The sequence below is a fragment of the Chrysochloris asiatica genome, unplaced genomic scaffold (assembly GCF_000296735.1).
Source record: "Chrysochloris asiatica unplaced genomic scaffold, ChrAsi1.0 scaffold00131, whole genome shotgun sequence".
In the NCBI taxonomy this organism is placed as follows: domain Eukaryota; kingdom Metazoa; phylum Chordata; class Mammalia; order Afrosoricida; family Chrysochloridae; genus Chrysochloris; species Chrysochloris asiatica.
The window spans coordinates 7,323,420-7,346,529 of record NW_006408649.1 but is presented as its reverse complement, the minus strand read 5'-3'; the positions used below and the strand labels follow the sequence as shown (position 1 = coordinate 7,346,529).

The 23,110-nt window shown below is 38.5% G+C and overlaps 1 protein-coding gene across 3 annotated transcripts; it reads right to left on the bottom strand.

The window, feature by feature from the left end:
* Nucleotides 1–1,575: 1,575 nt before the first annotated feature.
* On the bottom strand, nucleotides 1,576–21,900 carry E2F6 (E2F transcription factor 6). 3 transcript variants are annotated; one of them, XM_006869451.1, is made up of 7 exons: nucleotides 21,793–21,900; nucleotides 14,190–14,244; nucleotides 8,422–8,638; nucleotides 6,808–6,963; nucleotides 5,411–5,525; nucleotides 2,289–2,436; nucleotides 1,576–1,693 (listed from the first exon to the last, which is right to left on the bottom strand). In XM_006869451.1, the coding sequence occupies exons 1-7, from the start codon at nucleotides 21,898–21,900 to the stop codon at nucleotides 1,644–1,646; spliced, it is 849 nt and encodes a 282-aa protein (XP_006869513.1). In that variant the 3' UTR covers nucleotides 1,576–1,643. The 3 variants fall into 3 exon arrangements, with proteins under 3 accessions (XP_006869513.1, XP_006869515.1, XP_006869514.1); XM_006869453.1 differs by having other exon boundaries at nucleotides 1,644–1,693; nucleotides 8,422–8,562; XM_006869452.1 differs by lacking the exon at nucleotides 14,190–14,244 and having other exon boundaries at nucleotides 1,644–1,693; nucleotides 21,793–21,894.
* Between the last annotated feature and the right edge of the window lie 1,210 nt (nucleotides 21,901–23,110).

Sequence of the window (23,110 nt, the reverse complement as noted above, 5' to 3'; positions counted from 1 at the left end):
CTCAGTTCAAGTAATTTTTTTGCTTGTATAAAACAAAGAGTAAAGGTCTTTGAGGGCACTCATTCAGAAGGAGAAAAGTGAACAATTCCAGGTATATACCAATAAACTAGAAGAGTCTACTAGGAGAGAGGAGGGTCTTTAGCTGTGGGATAAGACTGGCAAAAGCCACTGGATCTCAGAGGTAAGTAAATCCTAAATCCTGAGGACATAGGCATTTTAAAATAACTTAATCACATTACAGCACAGAAAATGCAAGCTTAAGGAAATTCCAACCCAATCCAATCCCATAAAAAACAGGTTTAATTGGCAGCATTATTCTTAAACATTTTAATTTTTGACTCCTATTGTAAATCTTATGATACAGTCTTGATTTAAAGTTGCATCAAATCGCTCTTAGAAATCGAGAGGTTTAAAATATTAATTTGATTGATGCTCACAAGAATCCTGTATGAGAGAAGTCAAGTATTATTACACTAATTTTATAACTCACTCACTCACTTTTGCAACATTGTTCAAACCTTTATTTGGCACCTTTTAAGTGCCAGGCATGGTGCAAGGTGCTGGAATATAACAAAGAATAAGATAAAGTCCCTCAAGGAGCTCACAGTCTAATGGCAAACTATTGAGTTAACTGAGGCACAGAGTGGTAAATGACTTACCCAATGAGGTAGAAATGGCTAGTTACTTGGAAATATGGGACTAGAGCTGGACACAGGGCAGGGTACAACTCATTATCAGTAAAACCACTTTGATTGAAGAACAAGGCTGCAGGCTTACAGAAACATTATAAAGTTTGCTCACAAAGAGCTTTACAATAGTTTCCAATTTCCACCATCATTGAATTTATGTCTCACAATGAATTAAGCCATCATCTAATAGTGTATAAGTAGCTTGACATCACGTTATCCGAACCCAATTTTAGAGTTGGAAACTATATTAAAATACTTTAATTAAATCCATGAATTTTAAACGTATAGCACATTTTTGATACTTCTACATGTAGAAGTATGAAAAAACAACTCTCTTCTCACCCTCATTAAGAGGATTCTAATAAGTTATAAACACCACAGATATTAGAGAATTTGTCAGTTACTTTCTATATATACATTGTTTTGGCTGTACAACAGTGAAAAGTTTCACTTAGACATTTCCCATAAGTAATTAAAACATTATACAAATATATACAGACATCACATTCAGATCCATTTGTGTAAACACATCCAATTTATAACATTTCAAAGCAAACAAAAACCAGTGTAAGGCAATTCGTTTGTGATTTATGACACATAATCTTTGAGGAAAAGGGAAGTACCTAGGAAGAGCATCCATTTCCGTTCTGATCATCCATTTTAGTGATACTCTTTGTGAAGTTTCAACAGTAGACAAGATGTCTGTTTAACTGACAAAAACAGTACATAATTATATAAAGACTTATTTTCGAATGCTGCAGCTGTAATTATCCAGAAATTTAAGCAGTGCACTGCTTGTAGATAGTACTGGCCCTAAATCTGCTGCTAACTAGACACAAGAGAACTTCATGGATGATTTATTGCTCTGAGAATCAAGTTGATAACATAATTCATCCATGCAGGATGTTCCAAAAGAACTTAATACATGAATTCTCAAATGCTATAGGTAGGTAGTTAGTTGCTCACTTCAAGCAATTCTTCACTTTGCTGAGGAGGATTTTTTTCTACAAAAGAACACACATGAGAGAAACTCTAAGCAAAGTTTAAAAGACAGATGAGCAACAGAACATATGATTCAATTTCCAAAAACAAAGAAAATCTACCATAGTCTCATGGCTAATTTTTTAAAAGTCAAAAGAATAAATAAACTGAAGTATATATTCAAGAGCATCTGTCAGAGACTAAATAGTCTTTTGCTATAAAGAGAACACCATCAATTGACACCACCATAATACTAAATTTTAACTGATGTGAAAGCTTAATAAAACTTAACTATGCAATTAAATTTTTTGAAATATTTAAAACTACAGGAAGAATTACTTTGTTATATATGTTGTTGTAGTTAAGTGCCATTGAGTTAGTTTCCAATTTATAGTGATCCTGTATAGAGTTTTCAAGGAGCGGATGGTGGGTTTGAATCACCAACCTTACGGTTAGTAGTCCAGTGCTTATCCTACAGCGTTACACCAGGACTCCTTGGAACATTTAAAATACTCTTTAAATGTTTTTATACATATGATGAGTAAGAATATTCATAAGGCCAACTATATATAATCATTAGGATCTTACATTTTTTCTAGTAACAAAACTGGTATTTACCTTCCTTAGGGTGTTCTACAGGCTTGCTTTCAGATGAAGAGGTGCCTACATCTTCAGTTACTTTGTTACTCATATTCTCCTGTTCTACTTCACATAAATAAACATCAATAGGCCCTTTGGTGCTCCTGATATGTACTGTGATGGAGTCCTAGTAAAAGAGATATAAATCACGAAGATGAATAAGAGAATTTTCACTAATCACATTTTTTCACTTACTAGAGTTCTTAGAAAAGTAAATCATTTATCTGACTGGTGGTGGTGGTGGTGATGATGTGCCGCGGAGTCGGTTCCGACTCATAGCGACCCAGTACAGGGTTTCTGAGGCTGTAAATCTTTACGGGAGCAGAAAGCCTCATCTTTCTTCCATGGAACAGCTGGTATTTTCCAACTGCTGACCTTGAGGTTTGCAGCCCGATTCGTAACCACTATGCTACCAAGCTCCCTATTTATCTGACTATAGTTACATTAATCCATTAGTCAAATTCATATAGTTAAAACAGACAATCAACAGGACATTTTCAAAGTCATGATGTGAAGTCTTCAACACTAAAGAGCATTTCCTTCCTCAAGGCAAGGACTCCTTCAAGGAATCCATACTCGGTAGTCAAAAGTCTGTGTAAAGAACACTAGAACACCCTACACTCTTAAACGGGTATGTTTAGATCTTCAGACCACAGAAGAGGTACTGAGTTAAATGAAAGGACCATTTTTTAAAATCCATTTTAAAGAATTTTCAGAGGAAGCAATCAAATAAAAATACACCTCGTGCCATTTCAAACTGTGAGAAGTATTAAGATAGCCATATAAAGGACTATTATTAACTGTTGTTAAGTGCCCTCGAGTCAGTTCTGACTCATACAGGTTTCTGATAAGTGGCTGGTAGATTTGAACCACCAACCTTATGGTTGGCAGTCCGGTGCTTATTCTACAGTGCCACACCAGGAGTGATTATTCACATCCTTTGCCTTCAGGGATCCCTGGTGGCACAGTAGAATAAGCACCAGACTGCTAACCACAGGTCGGTGGTTCATATTAACCAGCCACTCCAGCAGGAGAAAAGAGGCTCTCTGGGTAAAGCTGTACAGCCATGGAAATGCTATACAAGATCACTTCAAGTTGGAACTGATTTGATGGCAGTGGATCAGTGGACCTTCAGTTAAAATACTTGTCCCATGAGATACCATCAGGAAATCAGTTGCTTCTACTCTGAGAAATATGCTAAATTCTGAAGGAATAGTCCCTACAAAATGATACTTTTTTTAATTTTTTTTAAATGTGAATTGGTTCAACTGTAGCATAAAACCTATTCTTATCATGTTGTTAGGCCTGGATTGGATATTGTGGACACTTCCTGCTCCTCACCTCATTGTGATTGTAAGAGTGAGGTCAGAGATGCAGCCTTCTTGAGGGTCTCAGCGTCTCCTCTGTCAGCCTTTCTATTTCTATAGCTTCCTGGTACCAGACAAGCAGACTAGAGAACACATGTGCTCAGCTTCTAGCTTGCCTGTCCAGGTTTGGCTTGAAAGGTATATCTTTTACAATTATTTAACAAAATAAAAGAAACTGGTATGTTGCTCAGAATTGGCATGCAGCTGAGGACTTCACATTCCATGAAATTAGGGGCTGACAAATTTGTATAGAGAGTAAGATAGTAAATATCTTTAGCTTTTGGGCCATACCATCTCTGTCACAACTGTCCAACTTTGCACTGTAGCACGAAAGCAGCCACAAACGTATCTCAAGAAATGGGCATGTGGTTCTGTTCCAATAACATTTTGTCTACAAAAACAAGGAGGCCAGATTTAACCCTAGTTTGCCAATCCCTACACTAGGATCTACAGATAGCTCCCCAGTTGGCTCTCTCCCTAGGTCTTTTGTGGTCAGACCCTACTGAACAGTGTGCTCTCTTTCACTGCTTTCATTACTTCTCCGATTACTGAGAATGGCTGGCCAAAAGGACCCAAGTACATAGATTTTAAATGGGACTCTTAGACAAGCTTTGGACCTAATCATAGGCTCAGCAAGATTTGACAGAGTCTGAGGAAGCTCACAGCATAAGGGGGAAAAAAATAAAAGTTCATTAGTCACTATAAAATGAACTATCATGCCCACAAATTAAAATAGGTTGAAAGACTAGTGGTTACTTATCTTAAAAATTGAGTTTAAACATTTGCAAACCCACTCATATTAAATATACTACTACTTAGAAGACTTGGAATATATATAAATCCAAATAAAAACAGAAAACAGGAAACATCACCAAGAAATCACAAGTAAGATGTGATTGAGAGAAAGAAAGCTAGTATCTCATGAATTTATAACAAGCTGTCAAGTAACACTAGGAGGTTTCAATTGGACAATGGTCTGCTTGGAATAAAAGGAAAGATGGACACAGAATATTCTTCAATATGAGGCAGGTATGTTTCCCTATAGCAATGAAGGGTGTATCACTACAAGCTCCGATGGTTTTATCAGGCTGCCAAAGTTGATGACTTGTCCCAAGAATGGCCACATCCCTTTGTTCTGATTCCAACCTTACCAAGCAACCTTCTGATGACAATTATCTTTCAAAAGAAACTTTCCTGCAAGGGAAAGAATGTGCTAAGCAGCTGGCAGCTGATTAGAATATTTTTATTTACAGCAACTTTATTTTTCACTTAAAATCTATAACTTAGCATCCTAGTTTATTCATTATTCTTCTAAGCATTTGGTGAGTAGGTTAATTATTTAGAGCCTTGGCTGATACCAGATCTTACTTTTGGAACTTCAAGTCTAAGGTCAATTCTTGGTGATTCTTCTCAGAGACATTTCAGCACAACGGTTAAGAACATAACTATAAAGCTATAAACCATTTATGTCTGAGTCCTAGCTCTGCCACTTACTGTATGACCTTGGCAAAGTTACTGAATCTCTTTCTGAGCCTCAGTTTCATCATTAAGAGAATAACTAAGCTATGTCACTTATTGTATTAAGTAAAAAATAATTTAAAATACGTAAAGTGCCTTGAACAGAACCAGGTATATCACTAAAATATTTAAATTACTATGACTGCTTAATTAAAATATGGCCTAATTAAGTTGGCCCACTTCTTTAAGTATTCTTTAAAATGCTTTGCTACCTACTTCTCTGGGAGCTGGAACATCCAATCTGGTTTCTGCTGGAGCTTTAACTGCAATAACGATCTGCTCATGGAAGGCTTGAAGGCTATGAATATCTTGATAGGTAACATATGCTAGTGTAATAAAAATAAGTTAAAGATCTCTAAGCAGAGGACTACTCATTGGTGAGATAATTGCTCTCTTATAATACATGAATACAAGTATAATGTTGGAATATCCATCTTTTTTAAAGGTAAAACCCTCACAATTAAGGGAAAGAATGCAGTCAATATAAAAATGATTTTACGCATACTTATTATTTCATAAACAATTCTTACAATTTATAACAATTTTACCAACTGTTTTACAATAAATATAACTCTGAGCATTTTTTTAAACTGTGTTATTTTGATATGATGACAATTTCTGAAGTAACATATTTATAGACTCTAAATCCTCACATAGATATAACTCATGAAGGTATTCAAATTCTCACCCTACCTATTTCCTACTCATTGCTAGATCTTGCTGTGAGTACAATTTGGGAAAAGAAAAAAAAAATTCATCCACTAAAATGAAAATCCATAAAAAGCAGAAACATTTTACACAGTAAGTTTTCAAGTTTAGCCTGCATTCATGGGGTTTTTCATCTAAAATTATTTTCCCTCTTGCTGCCTACATGCATTTTGTTTAAAATGTTACCAATGAAGTGATTTACTAGATTTCTCTACTATTTTTTTTTTTTAACTACAATGTTAGCTTTGATTTTCCTTCTACTTCCTCTTCTCATGGGTAGTTTTTTCGACTGAGGTAGAGAAAGTAAGTAAACTTGAGGGACCGAACGGCTCAGAATTAATGATACCCTCTCAGAGAAGAGCAGAGTAGCATACCTAGAAGAAGGTCAAATACCAAAGATAAGTCTTCCCTGTGATGTACCAGAGACACTAATTTTAAGAGCAGTATTTGAACTCAGCTATATTAGGTTCCTGTGGACTAGAAAGGCAGTTTAAGTAGCATTCTAATGGCAATTCATTCTGTTTCAAAAATCAACTTTAGTTCACAAATTGAGGAAAACCCGAGCTACAGAAAAGCCAGCAAACATTTTACTGTCCTTATACTCTCAGATTATAAAGACCAAAAGAGCAAGCTCCACCACTCTGATTTTTTTTAGATGGAAATGTGAAGTCTGCTGTACACTGGCCAGCTCAGGTCAGCAATGCAGAAGCTAATCCACAGAAACTCACACAAAGAAGCCAAAGGCAGTATGTGGGTACGCTTGAGGCTGTACTTAACTTTAAAAGATCTAGTTCATTTTTATATGTATCTTAAATATATAAAACAAACCCCCAAGCTGACAGTACTATCTAAAGTAAATGGTTTGGGAAGTAGAAATAAAATAGATATATAGAGTTAAAGGATATCTTTCATTTTCTTTGTCATCTGTTAATTCAAACAACTGTTGAGCACAATCTTTAATTAATTCATCCAAAGCATCTTCCATTGCTGATAAGTCAGAAAGTTCCTCCTGTAGTTTCTTTTGCTGGGGTATTGCTCCAAAATCACTAAGGTCAGATCCTCTTTAAAAGAAAAATATATTTTTTAAAAATCACCAAAAGTAGTATCTAAGACATTGCAAAAAGCTAAATGCAAGGTAAGGTTACTGGAACTTCTTCAAATGTTTATATTAAGTGTTTTCTATTATAGTAGACACCAGGTACTTCCACTTAACTCCTGCTCTCTTTAGTCTAGCAGCCAGTATTCTTCCTGTACGTAAACTGACTTTTGCTCCCATGCATAGCTCCTAATCTTATGCAGAGATTTCTGTACTTTCAGAAATATATTATAACCCTACTGAAGTTAATAACAGTACAGAAAGCTTAGTTTGGTAGAAAGAGCATTGAGTTAAAGTGTCAGTGATAGCCAGTGCAAGCCCCCGCTCTACTATGTATGTATCAGAAGCATGGCTTCTGATAAAGTACCTTTTAGTATCTTAGTTTCTACAAAAGAAAAACAAGAAAGATATATTCACTTCATTTCTTTCTTTCTACTCCAATGTAAGATGATCTGCATAACAACTGATAATTGATTTTATCCATATTTATGAAAAATGGAGAGGAAAGGTCTAAAGTTATCACTTTATCTTTTGCTTGCTAGCTTTCAAGTCTGATTCCAACAGGAGATTCAAAATACAATCCAGAGTATTTTTAATGCTATTTAGTTGTTGTAAGTTATCAAGTTGATTCTAACAGCAACCACATAGGACAGAGCAGAACTGCCCCATCTAGTTTCTTGGGCTGTAAATCTTTAGGAAGCCTTCTTGCAACTATGTTAATTATTTAGAATTCTTTAATGATCTTTGTTGATTTTCCATTTGCCTAAAAGGTCTCTATTTGACTATTGTAAGCATAACAAGCTTTCTTGTTACACATATGGTGTATGAATGCATCTACAGATGTATGTGTGTATATATATATATTTACATCTCATAGAGTCCTTTTTTCTATGGGCTCCTTCCTAATCATGTTTTAAGCCTTTAGCAATTGTCTTTAAACGTTAATTTAAGTTTACTGATTTTTCTGCTCTCCAAATCATAAAATGGCCCCTCTTCTTTAATGTATGCTTTATCTTCTGGACAAAGCGTTTCAAAGTGTCAACGGTAGCCCGCCTGCATCATAGACATCTGGTGTTTATGTTAAGAATACAGATTCCTGCTAGTCTACCAGAACTACTAAATTAGCACTCATGAGGTCTCCTGATACTTATTGTACACTAACACGTAAAGAACCATTATTTTAGAAACTTAACCAATTTCCTCCTACTACCAATAATCAACTGCAAGGGAGGAAATAATTGTTTAAAATCTCCTATATAACCAGATGTCCCCTTCTTGTGATTTTCTGCAAAAAAATTTTAACGTCCTTTTCTAACAAGAAATCGTATGTCAATGCTTAATACTATTAAAACATTGCCATTATCTAGCTTGTTTTAATGAAAAGAAAACAAGAAAAAGTCAATGAAAAGCCAAATCAACTCACATCCACCGTATATGGTTCTTAGATTTTTTTTCAACTAAGTCGATTCCATCTAAGACATTGGTGATGTCATAGACTCTCCGTTTTCGTACTCCCAGTTTTGTTGCAACCTTGTTTAAGTCAAGAATACCCCCAGGAGCAGATCTAACAAGATCCATAAATTTTCGAGTTAAATAAACCAGTGATACATCAAAACGAGGTCTCTTCACTTTTAAAGCTTCTGGGAAACAAAATAAACACATTTGTAAAAATTTAAGTAACATTTCTTTTTAAACTTATTTTTTTCAAATCATTTATTTGCTCTTGATCAGTAAAAATAGACACAAAGAAATTCCTATGCACTGATCAAATGATGGCTAAGATCTCTTATAAAACAAACTTCTCAAAATGGATAAAAAAGTTTATGAACCTATGCCAGACTGCAACAAAGGCTGTTGATTTACATCCTTTGAAGTATTTGAAATATGCAACCAGTTTTTATTTCTCATTAAGTTTAATTTCTCACTTGGTCTTCAAAAAAGACTGTTTCCATACATATCATAGTATAACTCTGATTAAGTTTCTGAAAATTTCCTAACTAATCTTCTATAAACACAATTATGATACAAACCTTGACAAAAAATGGTGTATCTGTCTTTTTAAAACACCCATTACCCTATATTAATTAAATAAAAAGAAGGGGGGAAATCAGGTTAATGCCTGAACCCATCTACTATGTAGCTTTTGTTTTTCTTTATGAAGGGACTTTACAGTTTGTAGAAGACTCCCATTATCTTTTAATTCAACTTTCCCACAAATTTTTTGAATCTACCACATAAATTCTATTTTAATGATTGTAGAATATTCAACTGAATGGAATACTTGTTAAATGAATCCCAGTGTTTGAAATTTAGACTGTCTTCAACACAATACTGTAACGAACTTCCATGCAGCTAAATTTTTGTGTTGTTGTTAAGTGTCGTCAAGTCGGTTCCGACTCAAAGGAACCCTTGTCTAGGGTTTCCTAGGAGCAGCTGGTGAGTTTGAACCGCTGACCTTGTGGTTCAAACTGACCTTATGGTTGAGTGCCATACCAGGACTCCTTTTTGTTTTGTTTTCTGTACATTCTTAATTCTTCCCTTTAGATAATCTCCAAGATGCTGAAGATGGTGTTGCTGAATTGAGGGTATCTTAAAGGGACTTTAACCAAACCACTCTCCGTGTGGTGTCTATCAATTCTGCAGTATATGAGGGTCTCGGTCTCTTCATTTCCTTGCCAAAAGTGAACATTGTAATTAAAAAAACAAACTTCTAATTGTATCCTATACTACTAGAGAGTTCTTAATGGTTTGGTCTGCAAAGGAAATAAGAGGGTCAAAAAGTACTGCTACTAGGGTTCTAGCTCATAAATGCTTTTATTCCAAGCAAAACATGTTTAAATATGTCTCTGCAATCAGTGGATGACTGTAGCCACGTTTGCTCAGTTAATATGTGGGGGCTTCAAAAAGTTTGTGAAAAAATGTAATTAAAAAATAATGGAATTTTACAGCAATGAAGTTGTGAGCTAAGTCCGACCATGTTCAATAGACTCCTGTGAACCTGGGTTGAGACCTGGTTGGCCAGCAGTATGGAAAGACCTGGGGACTCCTGGGCTCAGAGACAGTGACATAGCCACAGAGGACTCGAGCGGAGAGTGAAGCGTCTACCTGATATGAAGTGAGGGAAGATGCACAAGAACACCCATACTTGCAGATAGTACCCACTTGATTTGGCTTCAATGGCTGGATGATCAGAACTTGACTAGAAGAACAAAGAGGAAAAAAAGAGTAATCTGCTACAATTTGATGAACTTGACCTACACTTATGAATGCAGTAGCTCAAAAGAGGGAACAAATCTTTACAGTGAGAATCATACCCACCCCCTTGGTACACAGGGTTTACAGAGATGGGCAACTTAAGACACTGGCTACCCAAAAGGGGGGAGGCTACAAAGGCAAGAAGTAACTTGCCTACAAGCTTTCAAGGAGCCTAGTTCCAGGGGGTGTGGGGGAAGGTAGAATCTCCACTGAGTGGTTTCCAGTCTGACTGGACGGGGCTGATGAAAGGAGACGGGGATAAGACCCTTGTGGTACAGCAGTGAATAATTGCTATCATGACTGACTGTGAGGGTTAGAAATGTAAAGGTAGATGTTTTGTAACAAAAGAAGGGAAGTGGTTGATTTTGCAGTCCAGGAGTGGAGGTCCCTAGAACCATCAAGGGAGAAGAGCGGAGTGCAGGACCCTACCCAGGGAAGCACTGATGCCAGAGATGGAGGCAGAGATGATAATGTGGACAGATGGAGTGGCTGGGGGCTCTGGACTCAAGAGAGGGAGAGGGGCTGTGTGCTGGTAGCCAGGGGGTAGGCTTTTGGGGTGCACCCTTTGGTTGCTTGATGATGTATGGAGGGGATGGTAATCATTGCAATGAAACAAAATACGATGGGATGAATGTAAAGTTAATGTTTTCCCAAGTAAACTATCACATAATTCACAATAAAAACTTAGGAAATAAAAAAAATGTCATTTCCCCACAAACATTTGAAACTCAGTCTTAACCTTGGTAGGGCGCCCCATAAAAAATTAAGTTCTAGTCAATACAGTGGCTTCCCAAGAGATCTGCTGGGGCCAGTTACATTCAAGGCAGAAAGGTCAGCTCAGAAGGTTATGGCAACTGGCTTTTGAGATTTCAAAGAGGTCATTTTGACAGATTTTCTTGAATGGTACAGGATGACCACAGGGACTTGTGTTGAGAAATTTTTTTCCATCATAACAAGGCACCTGCTCATTCTTCGAGGGTAACAAGGGCTGTCCTAGAAGAATTACATTAGAAAACCTTATCCCATACACTAAACAGAACTAATCTTGCTCCTTCAGATTTCTTTTGATTCCCCAAACTCAAGAGAACATTGAAAAGGAACATGATTTAAGCCATTCAAGGATGCAAAATCTTCCATTTTGATGTGGTGTATATTGAAGTGTGCAGAATTCTTCAAGGGAGGGTTAGACAAATACTGCCTTCAGAAGTATATAGACCTAGATGGAGAATATGTGAGAAATAATAACTTCACATTTTGATAGTTTTGTTGAAAGGTATCTATCCAAAAGTAGCAATGCTCTTTGACTTACTCTCATACTTTTAATAATAACTTAGTTGTCAACTCTGATGTGGGTCATGCTTTTTCATTCTTTCGACTACATAGCATACCAGCCAATGTGCTTCCAAAGAAAAGTTCTTACCATCTTCCATCAGAACTACCCTTATCCAGAACCTCTGCAATGTGATATTTAAATATCACTGGCAATTACTCCAAGAACAAAAGCATAGTTTTTATAACACAAACACCTTCTCTGTGGCCACCAGTCCCATATTTATGATTAAACAAGAGTATATAAGGACTTTTTTTTTAATGTTTTAACTAGAAGTAGAAAAAAAGTCACAATTCTACAACAAAGTTTGAAAGTCTACAAAATGAGAAACTGTAACTTAAAAAAGTCTATGTTAAATCATACTTAATGCCTTACAAATTCTTTTAAGCTTAAAATAAGTACATTCCTATCATGTCAATTTTTATAAAAAACAAATTACTAATTGAACACCTGGAAGATACCAACTGCTGAGGGGATATAAAAACTATTAAAAAGGTCTTCAAATTAAAGAAGTTCCAACAGTCTAATAGGAGTCCTGGTGTGGTGCTGAGGGTTAAAACGCTAGATTACAAGGTTAGTTTGCTCCACACCAAGGTTGATGGTTAACCTCACCAGCTGCTCCTAGGAAACCCGATACAGGGTCACTATGGGTTGGAACCAATTTGACATGACAGCACTTAACAACAACAACAGTCTAATAAGGAAATCGGATAAAGGACTAAGAGAAGTAATCAAAGTGACTTTAAAACATGAGATAAAACCTTAACTAGGATGAGAAACCAGGAGAGCCTCCTAATGGGACCGTACTGGGAACAAAGTATAGAAAGACAAAAGAGGAAGGTGTTCTTTCTCTCATTCAGAGGGAGGGCAAGGGCCAAAGTGAGACAGAAGAAACAACCCGTCAAATGGTAAAGCAGCATTTGAGAGGCTGGTGTATGTAGGAATACACACATAGCTGAGTTTTAGCAATGAATAAGGAGAGAGAACTGCTGGAATATGGGATTGAAAAGGTTAGCAAGAAACAACCTGGAAGGGCCCTGTCCTATTTATCCATTCTCTACTGCCTTTCTTTTGCAATGACGTAGCTTGTAAGCTTTATACAAATATGATGGGGCCTCAAAAAGTACATGGAAAAATTCCATTATCTTTAAATTCCATCTTTCCATGAATTTTTGAAGCCCCCTTGTAAGTAAAACCAGACATATGATGAGTCATGGTTTTCTCTACATGTGACAGGGCATCACTTTAGAATTTAGGCTAAATAATACCATAATCCCACTTCTGTATTAGAAAAACTGCATTGGCAACAGAAATGTAAGAGGGATGGGAAGACCCTGAACTGCTCACCTACTTAGGAAGCTACTCCACTGTTTCAGTGTGAGAGAGTGGGAACCTGAATCTTTTTTTTTTTTTTGAAAAAGCAGTCTAACACAGTGTGTTAAGAGATAATGAGTTCAAGTCTGAAAGGTGAGGGTTGAATCCTAACTCTTGAGTAACCTCTCTGCCCTCAGTCTGTTGTTGTTGAATAAGTGCTGCTGAGTGGTTCCGACTCACAACGTTCCTATATAGGGCTTCCAAGGAGCAACTGGTGGGTATGAACCGTCAACCCTATGGTTCGCAATCCAGTGCTGATCCTAAAGCGCCACACCAGGAGTCCTTGCCCTTGGTTTACTCATCTATAAAATATTAAGACTGTTGGTGGTGGTGGTGCAGTAAGTCCATTTTTGACTCATAGCAACCTCATGTGACAGATTAGAATTGTCCCATAGGGTTTTCTAGGCTATAATCTCTTAAGACACCAGGTCTTCCTTCTACGGAAAAGCGGGTGGGTTTGAACCACCACCTTATTAACTACCGATTACCAAATCTCCTTATAAAATATAAACACTAATCCATACCAATATTTTAAAGGGTGTTGTGATAGCCCATGCAAAGTGCATATACAGGGCGAGGCATTACAGCAGTGCAATAAAGTTAGATATTATTTTAAGTAAGTGAAATAAGAGAGTTGAAGGAATCACTTCATCATAACCAAGCCTGGTGAGCAAATGTGAGTGAGACGTGAAGGAACTGAAGTTAACATTAAAATTTAGACTGGGCACCTGCACAGATGAAACTGGTTACCCACTGAGATTAGGGTCACCTCGGAGGATACTAGGTGTGGGGTAATTTAATGTAAAGATTCCCAGATAGGAAACCAAACCAACTGACGTCCTAGCTTCTTTAACATACACCCTAAACATTCAACCATGCCAGGGGCCAAGAAGGAAATTGTAAAGGGAGTTTATAGAAACTAGGAGAGTAAATGATTATTCACAAGTTCTTGCCAAACTAATTTCATTTCTGCTGATAGCACATAATTTCTCTCACAAATATTTTGGGAAAATACTCTAAACCATAGACTGCTCTATTTTAAAATTACATGTTTCCAAAGCAGTGGGGAGTAAACTAGCATTGGTATACGTTACGCAGCCCATAATCTTGCGAGTTTTTGCAGAAACTATACATGTAAATTTCTCACCAACTCACGTACATTTAAAATAAATCATTTAAATTGTATGAAGTTCAAACTACAAAACTTGAAATCTATTGTGAAGTAAACTTACTTCTCATAGACACATATTGTACGTTGTCTTCTAAATTAATCCTTATTTTTGACGGCTGAAAAAAAGACATAAAAAATTTAATTTACCAATTTTACAAAACAATGAAAATTAATATTATTCTACTGGATAGGATAAATGTCGGGTTTTGATTTATTTATTTTTGCCATTTCCCCAAACTGAGGTGTTAATTTAAGAGAAGTAATCTCTCTTTCAAACTATATCTACTCTATATCTAATCATATCTGACAATGTTCATAGATTTGAATTTATAAAACTGGAAAAGAAGAAAGAACCAAAACATGTCCATAATAACGCATGGGCTCCCATAGGTATGGTAGTAGTAAAGACAGAAAGAATGAAGGAGAAATGATCATTTGGTACTAAATCGTTATTTGTTTATCAACTGCATCTGCAGTGAGGATAAAAAGGAACACAAAGATGATTCAGACACAGCCCCTGGACAGTTCTACAGAGGGGAAAGATAATGTCTAAAATAACAAATGCTCATTTCTTGCTATTTCAGTATATATGGCTCCAAATTTTTTTTATCCTAATTTTTTTTATAACCATACATTTATTCCAATCATAATTCATATAAAACACAATATTTCTAATAATGGAAATTAATACAAGCTGTACATAACTAGAAACTTTGGTATTAGACTACTAAGAAAGTTTTCTAAATTCTTAAAACGAGGCCATCTGTAGTAGCCCCATTACTAAGGCTCACCATTACCCCAGCTATTTATTCAGAGGTCAAGAAAGTTTACACAAGCTGGAGATTGACATTTGTAATATACTTAGAAGCCATTTTTCACATAGTAACAAATAACATGAAACCTTAAAGCAATGTTAATACTGTCATGCTTAGAATGAGCACGTTTAGGAATAGCCTGCCTCCAGCCAGGCTATGTATGACCAGGCTCAACTCCTGCTAAGAGAAAACTTTCAGTCCGTTAAAAAAAAAAAAAAAAAAAAAAAAGCTGGGAGAAATCAATAAGAGTACTTGAGGTGTACCCAGAGAGGATTCATACCAAGATGCATGGATCTCCATGGAAAGGTGGGCCTACAGAGACAGAGCAGACAAGGACCTTTCCTCAGAGCTGGCAAAGAGAAAAAGCCTTCGCCTAGAGCCACCATTCTGAATTTGACCTTCTAGTCGCCTAAACTGAGAGAGAATAAATTTGTTGGTTAAAAGCATCCACGTGTGGTATTTCTGAACTAGCCACACTAGGTAATTTGCTTCTAATCATTACTGACAAGATTAACAAGGTAAGGAGCTCTGGTAGTGTAGTAGTTACGAATTGGGCTGTGAACCGCAAGGTCAGCAGTTTGAAACTACCAGCTGTTCCGCAGGAGAAAGATGAGGCTTTCTGCTCCCGTGAAGATTTACAGCCTTGGAAACCCCGTACAGGGTCGCTATGAGTCGGAACCGACTCCATGGCACATAACAACAACATTAACAAGGTAATTTGATTTGAAATAATTTCACAGAAATAGGATCCTGCTGTAAAACTTAGTTTAAGAACTTATATGCTGACCTGCTACGGTATGAAAAACTAGAGTTGGGAATGGCTGTCTTGGCTTGCCAGAGACTGTGTCTAACTAACTCGTTTAAACTGTGCTTACAACAGTGACTTGCAACATGATATTCAACAGCAAAACACTTGAAACATTGCTATCAAAACATAAAGGAGGACTGCTATCAATGCTATTTTTGTATTTAACTCTTCTGTGGGAGGCTAAAAATTTATCACATAACAAACCTATTGTAGCAAGATTCTTAAATGAAAAAAAAAAAAATTCTATCCTCATAACATCTGAAACAACTCTTGCTATATCCTAAGTTGCTAAGTAAATTATTAAGGTCTGTTTATAAGTTTTCCATTCAGTCCACTGATCTGTTCTGCATGCATGAAGGTGCTTCAAAAATTCATGGAACAATTTCAGTATCTTTCAATTCTATTTTCTCGTGAATTTTTTGACATGCCCTCATATATGCAGCATACTGCTGAATTAATAGTGTTAGGACACATTTCATTATGGTTGTTAGTGTACACTTGAAATTGCAGACAGAAGAGGTTAACACAGCAATGTTCACAGGTGTCTTGCTGCAGAGAAATCTACACAATACAACCAACGAACCAGTTACCATTGAGTCAATTCCCACTCATGGAGAACCCATGTTTGTGAGAGTAAAACTGTGCTACATAGGAGTTTTCAGTGGCTGATGTTTAAAACACCTTCTTCTGAGGTGCCTTGATGGACTCAAATTTCCAACCTTTCAGCCAGCAGCTGAGCAGGTGAACCATTTTTATCACTCAGGGACTCCATTAGATACTTTGTTGTTGTTAAGTGCTATCAAGTGGTTCCAACTCATCAGCAATCGTTTGTATCGTTTCCGAAGCTATAAATCTTTACAGGAGCAGAAAGCCTCATGTTTCTCCAGCTGAGTGACTAGAACATTCGAACTACTGAACTTGAGATTAGCAGCCCATCTGGTAATCGACTATGCTACCAGGGTTCCACACAACACTTAAAGGTTCCCAAATCCACCACCACATTCCCAGCTATCCAAATATTCTAGAAGGGCACCTTTTCTGCTGTACACATTGGCCCCTGACTTTTATCTCTTCATCTGGACTGGTGCCATTTACAGGTTGGCACAGGGCTAATATCTCAATTACATATTGGTTATATCACCAGCTGCTCCTGGGAAACCCTATACAGGGTCACTATGAGTAGGAACAAACTGGATGGCACTTAACAACAACATATGCATACATGTGGGTAAACCAGACTCCAAGATCATTCATTTACTCTTTTTTTCTTTGGAGGAATCACAACAGTATCATCATCACCCCTCAGGGCCAGGCATCCCAATATATATAAATCCTTTAGATCCACAATTCAGGAGTCTTCCAAAGTTCCCATAGCATCCATATTCTTTTATATTAAGATAATTCTTGGCTTAGGACTGGGTTCAGGACTACCAATTATACGACCTTAGTTGCAGGAAGACCCTGATCTTTACCTATATCACAACATAGTGATATAACTTTCTTTCTCATTTGCTCAGGTTTACTATCTAGCCTGTTTGTATATTAGCTGGAGAATGAATAGAGAAGATATGTGTTTCTAAACCGAGTAACTCCGAGTATGATGTCAATGCCTTTGTTGAATAAATGATTCTCCAGGAACCAGCAGCTCCAGATGGGCAAGTTGTAGGATTTTCTCAAGTTCCAAGTTAAGATTTCACTGTTGTTGTTAAGTGCTGTCAAGTAGGTTCCGTTTCACAGTGACCCTTTGAAGGATTTCCAACGAGCGGCTGGTGAGTTTGAACCGCTGACCTTGGCTGTTCAAACCAACCTTGCAGTTCAGTGTTTTAACCCACAACGTAAGATTTCATTACAGCTCCAAATAACACAGGTAAAGGCCTATAGGTTCATGTGAGATCTCAGAGGACAGTGCCCAATCCCTTGACCCTATTATTTCTGGCTGACGCCTAAGTGACTTTAGAAGCTTTTTCCACACTAGAAGAATAAAAGATGAGTCTCAGGGACAAAAATTCTAAGCAATGATTTCAAGATGGCTACAAATTTCTCTTCAAAGATGCATCTGTGGGGAGCTATGCAAGTATCCTGTTCCTCCTACTTTTGCCTACACATACTGGAATTCTTTGTTCTAGATAGTAACATTCCTTCAAGAGCTCTTTGGAAATAGACCTTTATGCAAGGTGACTGCATTCTCCTCTCTTATTTAGGCAACACCAAACACTCAGCAAGGTACACAACTAATCTTTGCATAGCAATACAGTTTATTAAATATTTCCAATTGTTAGCCAATTTAAAAACAAAACATTGATATAGGTGCTAGAATTCCTACTTTGAAGGCAGAAAAACACACAATCATACATTCAAACACTTACAGAGGGCCTACTTTATTCATTCAAAACTATTTGCTGAAGTCTGCTAGGGAATGTAACACGAAATGGACAAAGTCCCTGTACTAAAGATTTGAAGGGACATACATTGCAAAGAGAAGAGTAAGTAAGCACAGAATGCTTTAGGAGCACAAAGGGAGAATGCTTAATCCCATCCTGAAAAGTGAGGAAGGGTTCTTCACACAACCCAAACCAAACTCAATGCAAGTTGTTGTTGCTGTTAAGTGCCATCAAGTCTTCTCGACTCATAGTGACTCTGTATAGGGTTTTCCAGGAGTGGCTGGTGAGTTTGAACCACTAACCTTGCGGTTCAAATCAACCTTGCAGTCCAGCGCTTATACAGTGCCACACCAGGACTCCCCAATGCCAGTTAATTGACTTCAAGTCACAGTGACACTACAATACAGAGTAGAATTGTCCCATAGGATTCCTCAGGTTGTAATCTTCAAAGAAGCAGATTATCATATCTCTCTCCTGAGAAGAAGCTGTTAAGTTTGAACTCTGACCTTCTGGTTGGCAGACAAGCACTTAATCACTGAGTCACCAGGGTTCCTTCTTTTCAGACAAGTGACCTATAAATCTAGACCTGAAGGACCCCAGGAGAAGACAAAGAAAACTACGTGTGTTAAAAATACATACTTTGAGGGAAAGACAGCGTATGTAGGGGGTTTTCCTCACACAAAGAAAAGAGCAAATGTGATGACCTATGGGTACAGAAAGAATATGGAAAATGTTAGAAACAATAAGCCCTTTGGGATGGCTGAGTTCAGGGCTGGATTATGTTAAGATTCTATTCTATCCTGAGAGCACTGGGGAACCAGGATATTGTTGTTGTTAAGTGCCACTGAGTCAGTTCCAAAACCATGACAGATTCTTTGGGTTGAATGACATGCTGAGAAATATCCTTTAAAAAGATCATTATGGTTATTATTGGAGAACACATGGGAAAGTGAGAAGGCACTTTCACAAAGACTGAAAGCAGAAAAAGTGGGTAGGAAAACCTTGCAACAATCTATAAAGACAGATAATGTTTAGAAGTGGCAAGTAATGGTGGTTAATTTTAAAAGGATGAAAGAGGCCAGTTTGGAGAAGGGAAAAGGGAAGGATGATGCATAGGACATTGGTTAGGGAAATCCGTGTATGGTGGCTGTGGTACCAATTATTAAGAGAGAAGGTATAAGAAAGCCCTGAGTTACACCAACATTTAAAGAAGAGAAAGGGGTGTTTGCAAAGGAGCACAAACAGAGGCCAGATAAGCAGGAGCACCAAGAACATGTCATGCATGTCACAGAAGTGAACTAGAGAGTTTCTAATAAGGGCTATGTTAAAATTACAGGTGCAAAATAGCTACTAGAATTAATAAGATAGACTGATGTGTGCTCAGTTTCAGAGGTGGTTAGGGCAAAAGTTCCTTAGTAGGAGGACTGAAGTGTTAATGAGAGGTGAAAAAGTGGACAAAGTGAACTATTTTTAAGTTTGGCTTCAAGGGGAAGAGACAAAGTAGATGGAAGGAGATATAAAATTGAGGGAGAGCTATTTTAAGACAAAGATCAGTTAAGTACCGCTCTGAAAGGGATCACATGAGAAGGACCTGGGCAGAATGTCAATGGAACTCACTGTCATGGCCTGACACTACTTAAGGTATGCTCACCATGTTGTTGTTGTTGTTAAGTGCCATCGAGTCGGGTCCGACCCATAGCGACCCTGTACAGGGTTTCCGAGGGTGTAAATCTTTACAGGAGTAGAAAGCCTCATCTTTCTCCCGTGGAGCGGCTGGTAGTTTCAAACCGCTGACCTTAAGGTTCGCAGCCCGATTCGTAACCACTAAGCCATGGAATGGTCAATTATTCAACATCAAAAGAGCAACATTCACCTAAGGACAAGGTGGGAAGAGCTGGGAGGAGGGTGGAACGGTAATAACCACAGGGAGGAAGCAGGACAACTGTTGCTGCATGGAGGGGATTGCAATCACAGAGATAAACAAAGTGTTTGGTTTGTTGAATGTAGAACTGACAATCTGCTCTGTAAACCTTCACTAAATTCAAAATAAAAAGTTAAAAAAAGAGAAAAAAAATCAGCTATATTGTTAAGACTTCATCATCTGGAGTCAGACATTTTGAAGTTACACTACGGCTTATTAGCTGTTTGGATGGACTCCTGGTGTGACACTGTAGGATAAGCACTTTGACTGCAAACCACCAGCTGTTCCTCAGAAACCCTATACAGGGTCACTATGAGTTAGAACCAACTCGACAGCATTTAACAACATTTTTATTTAATCCTGGGCAAGTCACTAAGTATTTCCTAATCTGTTTTGGCAACTGTAAAGCAAGAATCAGGAACCCTGGTGGCGCAATGTTTTAAGTTCTCAATTGCTTAAAGGTTGGTGGTTCAAACCTACCCATTGGCTCTGTGGGAGAAAAGACCTAAGCATCTGAGCAAATTTAACTCTAACACATGTTAAAATTACAGAATGAATTTCTTGAGAGGGGAGAGGAGATTACAGTTGGGAGACCTAACGGGGCACAGTTCTATTTTGCTCTATAGTCAATGCAAGTCTGAACTGACTGCACAGCACACACCAGTAGCAGCAAACACAAAACGACAGTCAGTGCTTATCTTTTAGTTTTAGGATTGCTGTGAGGAATTAAATGAATTTGGCAGAATTAGGCAATGACTGTTCCAGTAAGTGTTTAGCTATTAACAAATTATAGAAATAAGCAAGCAGAGAAGTTGGAAGAGCAAATGATGGGACCATCATGGGTCTTGGGAACCACAGAGAATAAAACTTCTAGTCTAGAACAATAGAGAAAATAAGCCTACTGCAGGGAGGGAGCCAGCCCTCCTTCCATTTTCTCTGTGAACCAGGACAGAAGAGAATTTACTGGACGAAGAGCTGTGGGGTGGGATCCGTGAAGTGTGGAAAAAGCGTTTAAAGGCTGTATTTAAGCAAGAGGGTGGGAGAGGAGGCTGAGAAGAAAAACGAAATGAGAGGATGCACAGTTGTACTGAGGGCCCAGTTGAAGAAGACAAAAATAAATGCATTTATAATGTGATGTTAAGCAATTTTCTCCAGAAGTGCTCTGGTGTCCCAGGTAAGAGCCAAGCTAGCCAAGAACACATTTATGAGCTGTGAGATTAGTTTGATTCATAATAGGTGTTGCTGTTATTAAGTGCCTCGAGTCAGTTTCGACTCAGAGGCCCTGCATAGGGCTTCTGAGGCTGCAAATCATTGAGAGAGCAGAAAGGCCCATCTTTTTCCCGCCAAGTGTCTGGTGGGCTCGAACCGCTGGCCTAGTGGTTCACAGTCAGATTTTTACCCTACGGGGCCACCGCGCTCCCCATAGTAATTGTTAAGTGCCATCGAATCAGTTTTGATTCAAAACTACCCCTGTATTGGGTTTCCCAGGTGCAGCTGGTGAGTTTGAACCACCAACCTTGCGTTTCAAACAGACCTTGCATTCCAGTGATTTATCCTCCGCTGCCACACCAGTAAGCAGTGGAAAAGCTGCAGAGACACAGGAGGCGAAGCGGTCCCAGCCCTGGGGAAGCTCACAGTATAGACAACAATCAGTCTGGCCTCCCTTTCAAAGAGCTCTCAGTGCCTAGACCCTCTATCCCACGACCCCGTGTGGCTCAGGGCAGGCCATCGTGTCTTACCAGCAGGCCCTCCACGTTGATGGGGTCTCGACACCGGCGGCGAATGGTCTCCTCCGCCGGGTCCACGAGGAGGCTGGGCAATTTCCTCGCTGGCCGCTGCTGACTCATGCTGCCGAACCAAGCAGCCATTCGCCCCTCGCACCCCGCGCACTCTCCCGCCTTCTCCCGCTCGAGTCAAGCACCGCCTCCAACACGCGAGTTTCTGGGGACTACGCACGAAACAGATCCCGGGACTACTCGGAGGCGCCGCCCGTCTGGGTTACCCTGCAAACAAAAGCGTCACTACCTCCACGAACCTAAGAGTTGCTAGCATAGACTGTAGGAGAAAAAGGTGACCCAATACTGTTCAAAACGTCAGGGCCGCCATGTTCCCGCATGCGCAGTAGGCCGTCCTAAATTTGCGCATGTCTGCCGCTGCTGCATCGCTCCCACACACTACTCTTTTCCCAGCGGCCGGAGCGCGGGAAAGCCCGGACGGCCGTCTGTTCGGAGAGGGTGGCGAAGGAAAGGAAGAGGTGGAGCCGGAGCTCCGAAGAAAAGGAGCAGGGGTGAGAGAAAAGAGGCAATGGGGAAACACAACTGTGGTCTAGCAATTGTTGACGCTAGTAAGTGAAAGTTCTGAGTACGCAGGAATGCTAATTATTGTAGTTCCTTCTGCCCATCACAGGCACTTGCCCATAGTTGATGCTTTGTAGCAGGTTGGCAAACAAATAATTTCTGAATTGTTTACTTACAGGCTTCGTTTTCTTCTTTCTTTCTCCTTTTCCTCTCTTACCTCCTTTTCTTTAATGAATAATTTATTGATTACCTATTGTGTCAGCAAATACTCCTAGAAGTTGAATTATTTGAAGAATAATGTGGCATCAGGATTGGAGGAAGACTCATGAACGACCTGCGATATGCAGATGACATAACTTTGCTTACTGGAAGTGAAGAGGACTTTAAATACTTACTGATGAAGATCAAAGACCACAGCCTTCACTATGGGTTGCACCTCAATGTAAAAAAAAGCAAAAATCCTCACCACTGAATCAATAAATTGTTGTTGTTAGGTGCCATCTAGTCAGTACTGACTCATAGCAACTCTATGCACAGCAGAATGAAACACTGCATCATGATAAATGGAGAAAAGATTGGAATTGTCAAAACTTCATTTTACTTGGATACACTATCAACACTCCTGGAAGCAGCAGTCAAGAAGTCTAACAATATATTGCATTAAGCAAATCTGCTGCACAAGACCACTTTAAAGTAAGTGTTCAGGAGTAAAGAGGTCAGTTTGAGGGCTAAGGTATAACTCACCCAAGCTATGGCATTT

Excerpts from the sequence above, each read along its gene's own strand:
- E2F6 (XM_006869451.1), bottom strand. The coding sequence starts at position 21,900 with ATGAGTCAGCAGCGGCCAGCGAGGAAATTGCCCAGCCTCCTCGTGGAC. Across the intron at positions 6,964-8,421 it reads AAGAACCATATACGGTGGAT|AGGATCTGACCTTAGTGATT; the intron begins GTGAGTTGATTT and ends TTTCTTTTAAAG. Across the intron at positions 2,437-5,410 it reads ATGTTCCAGCTCCCAGAGAA|GACTCCATCACAGTACATAT; the intron begins GTAGGTAGCAAA and ends CTCTTTTACTAG.